This window comes from Schistocerca americana, chromosome 1 (assembly GCF_021461395.2).
Source record: "Schistocerca americana isolate TAMUIC-IGC-003095 chromosome 1, iqSchAmer2.1, whole genome shotgun sequence".
Lineage (NCBI taxonomy): Eukaryota > Metazoa > Arthropoda > Insecta > Orthoptera > Acrididae > Schistocerca > Schistocerca americana.
The window spans coordinates 820,331,621-820,337,620 of record NC_060119.1 but is presented as its reverse complement, the minus strand read 5'-3'; the positions used below and the strand labels follow the sequence as shown (position 1 = coordinate 820,337,620).

Here is a 6,000-nt window from a genome sequence, read left to right as displayed (position 1 = left end):
CGCCGCCGGCTCCGCCCCCCACCCCCGCGCCCCCTCCCCCAGCCAGCGGCGCTCGCCTCGCGGCGCTGGCCGGCGCGCCGGCACTTGCCGCGTGCGATGTGCCGCGAACGGAGGCGCCGCAGTCGTCTCCCGGTGGTGACGAGGGTAGCGCGAGCATAGGCCAGCCGAGCCGAGCCGAGCCGAGCGCAGCCGAAGCCAGCAGCCGGCAGCCGTCATGCTCGACATCAAGACGTCCGCCGACTACCTGTCGCGCACCGCCGCGGGCACCTTCACCAACTTCTCCATGCTCTTCGCTGCCGGTAAATATCGCTGCGCTCCGCCGACAGGTGCTCTTTGCCGTGACTGGCGCCCTGCTCGACCCGCCGTTTTCTGGCCAAACTCTTTCGTGCAGCAAAATGTCATCAGTGCCAGTCGGAAGGTCATTTCCACCTTCTTTGGGTCCTGCCTCTTCGATGGCATTATGACTAACACAGTTGTCTTCTATTGGGTTTTCTCAGTGAGACACTTCTTATAACTAAAGAATGGATAACCGTACAACAGAGGTTGTCTAAAGCGAAAGTAAAAAATAAAAGAAAGAAGCATTTGGAGAGCAGAATATGTCATGTGTTCACACTATCAACGTTGCTTGTTTGCTCGAATTCTACAGCAGCATATTTGTGGCTGTGTGAAGCTGTTTCAACGACTGTGAATTTGCCCCATGTTTAGCGATACACATCTTATGTCTTTTAATGTTGTTAACTACAGCAGAAGGCATTCACCTCGGGGTGGTTCTCGAAAGTTGTGCAGCAGCAAGAGCAAAGGAAAGAATAGAATAATTAATTTCTTTTACTCATTATATCACCCAAACGGTCGCTTTGTGGTGCAGTTCGACAATGTAGTTCCGTAATTGTTAATGCGCGTGTGTTCCGTTACATACATTATGTAACTGTTCCCACTAGTCCAAAAATTCCCTATTTTCATAGTCTACATCCGGATTTGCAATCGCGATACATTTGTCGAAACACCGAAGTTAAAAACTATGTTCCGCATATTTCTCCTATGAAGTGTAACGCAGATGACGGAAAAACATAATACATCATACATGCTGTATTTCCTTTCTTCGTTATTCTGTGGGATGATATGCAGGTTTGTATTTTTATAAACTTATGTTTGAGAGTACAAGAGTCTTCTTCCGCACATGACGGTATTCTACATTAACCTTCAGGAAACAACACAAAAAGTTTATCCTTGTTATAAGATTCAAAAGTAATTACAATATCGTCAAAAAATATGTAACTCCAGTTGTATGGCAATAAATAATCTTCGAAGCATGCGTTCATATTTTTATTTTCAAACTAGCCGTGAAACTAATAGCTGCTCCTGAAGTTTGTCTTGTCAGTAAGCAACAGACACACAATTTCTAAACTTGAGTTATTCATTTATTTTGCTAATTACACTGTTCTTAAATTGTCAACCTCGGGCACAAAGTCACCATCCTACTTGCGGGACTACATTTTCCGTGAATAAATAAGGAGGAATTGTGGATATGAGAGTCACATTTAGCAAAAAAAAATTCATCAGTTTCCGCGACTGATCATCAAGGATCCCAGAACACCTCATATCGAACTATGTGTCGCGTACGAACGAGTTCAGCTGACTGATATAACTAAAGATTTAGCTTCATGAGAAAAATATATAATTCTCCTCGTGGGTCTCATAGTCTTATTTTCACTTCCTTACAGTTCAACACCTCTGCCTCAGTTCCGTAACACTGATGACAGAAGACTCCAGTTCTGTGTTCTTGTAGACCAGAGAAAGATGTCTATGCTACTCTCAACAACTCCAAGCTCATTTGGGAAGGGGAGAGAGGCGCATTGTTGGTGTTCGTTACAGGAAATGTAGTCTCACAGAACGCTGGAAAGACTTCCACTTAGTCTTGACTAAATGACAAAAAAAGTCACTCACAGTAACAGTAAAGTGAGTTCCATCGTTCACTCAAGATACCAAATGGGACGAAGAGATTAAGAAACCAAATAAATGTTAGAACGAAGAGAGCAAGTTCATTCGATACTATAGTCACATAATTCCTGATGTGATAGTGAATTGCTCATTCATTTTTCCAATTACACGATAGATGCATTCTCTGAATGTCAATCCCAGGCACAAATTCTCCACCTTGAATCCGGAATCACATTGTCCATGAGTAAGTGTGGGCCTATGGATGACGGATGAAATGACTACCACAGTTCTCTCAAGATACCAAATGTGCCACAGCCAACAAGAAACCAAATACGAGTGGGTTAATTTCATTTGCAATGTTTAGTACCTCACGACGGCAGATAAAGCAGATATCGAAAAGCAGATAACACTGAAATAAGTTTTCTTAATTGTCATGTTAAGGTACACTACCCGAAGTGTTGCACACGAAGATTACGCCCCAAAAGTAGACTATGTATTTAACAATGAAGCGATTTTCTTAAGAACATTCCGCATTACTGCGAAATGCTGATTTTCTTGATATTATTCTTAAGTGGTTTACTTTAAATGGAAGCAAGATAAAAGATTTTCAGTTCGAATGAAGATATGGGCCACAGAGAATCTCTTACTAAATAGTGATTTAATTTCTTTTGTAGCCAACAGTTTTCCAAGTTTGTCTATACACAGTAGCTCCTGAACATTTCCGTTGATGTTGCTATTCAGACTGGAGAAAACACTAGACTATCTACGGCTTACAGCGACTCAACGACCAAGTTTCGAGTGAAACACGTACTTGGCGAACTCTGAGTAGTTTTCATGCATCAACAGTTCCCTCAAATGAATACTCTGCTTAATTACTATGAAACTGTATGTCTGGTAATACTTAAACAGGAAAATAAGTTTTCTTTTGTTGTACAGTTCGATTTGCCTACTATCTGGAATGTTAAAAACCGTGCAGTATCACACCTCTCGTGTAAAAGTGAGTTATAGGTTAAGTGCAAATAGCACGGAGGATCTGTTCTGTTTGTACTAGTTCCTGTAGTATGCATTCGTCTTCTTATGTTGTCGACTTTGAACATCAGAGTTCAAGAAGTTTGCTAGATGTCTTTGCTCTCTGAAGTTTAATATTTAAAATCTGTCTCCCCAAATTATTCGACTATGTAAAGCGACCCGGTTCCATGAAGTAAACATAAAGACGATTCAGCGAAGTTTATTTTATGGAGCCACGACAACTAGAATTAAAACCGCTTATTCTATCAGTCGATTAGCTTCAAAAGATTTGGTAGACGGTTTATTATTAGTCTCAGCATGTCACCGTTACGTGTGAAGCTCAGACCACCAAAACCTTTGATAATTTGGGTATTATGTTTACCAGTGTCAACTTCTCGCCTAGTCAAAATGTTGGACAGTTCTAATTTATGTTTGAAAAATATGAAGTGTGATTAAGGATTTTGTGTATAAAATACGGTAGTGTAAATATACTGAGAATTAGAACTCAATAATTTTGAATAAGTACATGTAATCCACGCAAATGTTTACCCATAGTTCAAAACAGGATGGATCTAGCAGTATATCGTTATTGTTTCTTTACTGAGGTAGTTTTTCAACAATATGAATACGTCAGCTGTTTCACATTGAGCTTGGAAGTCTGTTCTGTTGCCCACTTACACCTACAAAATATAATTTTCGTAGAGCCTAAGTGCCCGCATCTCGTGGTCGTGCGGTAGCGTTCTCGCTTCCCACTCCCGGGTTCCCGGGTTCGATTCCCGGCGGGGTCAGGGATTTTCTCTACCTCGTGATGGCTGGGTGTTGTGTGCTGTCCTTAGGTTAGTTAGGTTTAAGTAGTTCTAAGTTCTAGGGGACTGATGACCATAGATGTTAAGTCCCATAGTGCTCAGAGCCATTTGAACCATTTGAAGAGCCTAAGTAAAATTTTTGTCAATATTTGGAATACTTTCCCTCTATGAAGCACACAAAACAACATCCTGAATACTCATAAATTCGCTCAGTCATTTTGTAAATTTTGTGCATGAAATACATGAAACCACTTTGTGTAAATTCAGCACTCAGGTTCCAGGAAATGCGTCATTCATTTTCGGAGCGGCAAGGAGTTCGTAATAAAAATCCAGTTTGACAGCTTCATCTACATCTACATCTACATTTATACTCCGCAAGCAACCCAACGGTGTGTGGCGGAGGGCACTTAACGTGCCACTGTCATTACCTCCCTTTCCTGTTCCAGTCGCGTATGGTTCGCGGGAAGAACGACTGTCTGAAAGCCTCCGTGCGCGCTCTAATCTCTCTAATTTTACATTCGTGATCTCCTCGGGAGGTATAAGTATTGGGAAGCAATATATTCGATACCTCATCCAGAAACGCGCCCTCTCGAAACCTGGCGAGCAAGCTACAACGCGATGCAGAGCGTCTCTCTTCTTTCTAGACCTTTACTATCTGGTATTCACTGCTTCGTAGTACATCTTGAGTTTGTTACATCTTGGTTTACTTCCTTAACAATTTGATTTTCAAATAATAACATGAACGAACAATTCGAGTGAGTGGATCAGGAAAGTAATAAATTTAGCTTAACACTAATCAAAAGCAAGTCAAAATTAAGACAGAATACCGTGATGAATTTCTGCTGCAACCAGATGTTGTAGCAAAATACGAAATACCTGTTCGTTTCATCTACCTTGGGTCCACTGTCTGTAAGGATCGCAACTACATCTAGAAAATAAAAAAAAATAATACCATTTACGAGAAAAGCAACAACTTACTGTGATAATCAGACAAAATTAAGATGATGAAGATCGGAGATGTTTGCGAATTTAGTGGATTTAAAAAGAAGAAAAGAAACTAATGTCTGAATTCTAAAAGAATGAAAGGGTGAAATGGGACTGGTGGTAATGTGCTATCACATCATTCTATAGTTAACTTATCACAAAATTTGGAGGCAAGATGTCCTCTTAGAGAAAATCATCCTCCAAGTGAAAACCGAAAGCTGAATAGCGCGAACAAGACGTCTTCATCGATGGGTATGCTTAACTGATAAGGAGACCAGCCAAACAAAATAACAAGTGATTTGATAAATGGAAGATTGTAATCACCAGAGAGAAATTTGTATGAGTCACTTACTTTCAACATCGGAAGGAAAGTATACAAATACAAAATAAAAAGTTTGAAATAGTGTTGATTAGGCCATGTAGTACAGGGGAAAGTAGGCATTGCGTTCCTTCTAAAAATATTTCATGCTGCTAACGCTTTCCTTATGTAGCCTTTTGCTCCAGGGACTACCATGGAATCTGACTTTCCGCTAGGTTGCCTCATTATTTGGGTCTGCATTACAAATAGCTGTGATCATAATATAAGACAAACTATAACACAGGCATAAGGTATACAGATAAAATACTAAAATTCACACAAACGCCTTAACAGCGATTGCCGACTCAGTTACGGAAGTATCAATTATTTTATGATGATGTTTTAGTAACTGGTTATTGCCACAATATTGTCACCATTATTGTGAATGAAACACTCATGTACAGTTCCTCTCCTTATTATAGTATCAAATAAGTATCTGTATCGTGTGGGCCATGAGAGACGGAGGAAAAGCATAGACATTAAGCCATGACATTTGCATAAGGCCTGACTATCAATAGCATAATCTCGTGCTATGGAGCTCTTCGTCACTACGTTTTGCGCCCTTGCTGATCATATTTTCACCACCAGGGTGGAAAGCAACAACAGACTAGAAGCATCACTTAATTAGAGGGATTAACCACTGATCATTCGTCAGAGCAAGCGCAATTACTCATATATCATTCGAAATTCATTTCATCCTTTTACTATACATTTGCACAATTCCCTGGTTGTGGTTGCTAAACTGTAAAACTGTTATTTTTGTCCATAGAACTTTGCCCATTTATCACAAACGGAATTTAGAAGGTTAAAAGCTGAGTGTTGAGGACATCCAGCTACTCCCTTCCATTATAATATGATGGAAATATGGCACCCAACATACAATGGTGACTTACATAAGTTTAATAT

At 40.4% G+C, this 6,000-nt stretch overlaps 1 protein-coding gene across 1 annotated transcript in view; it reads left to right on the top strand.

Moving 5' to 3' along the window:
* Positions 1–214: 214 nt before the first annotated feature.
* Positions 215–6,000, top strand: part of LOC124546270 (transcriptional regulator ERG homolog) — a 290,203-nt gene continuing 284,417 nt past the window's right edge. The window contains exon 1 of the mRNA XM_047125024.1: positions 215–299. Coding sequence (XP_046980980.1) covers positions 215–299 — 85 coding nt within the window. The remainder of the gene's footprint in view (positions 300–6,000) is intronic.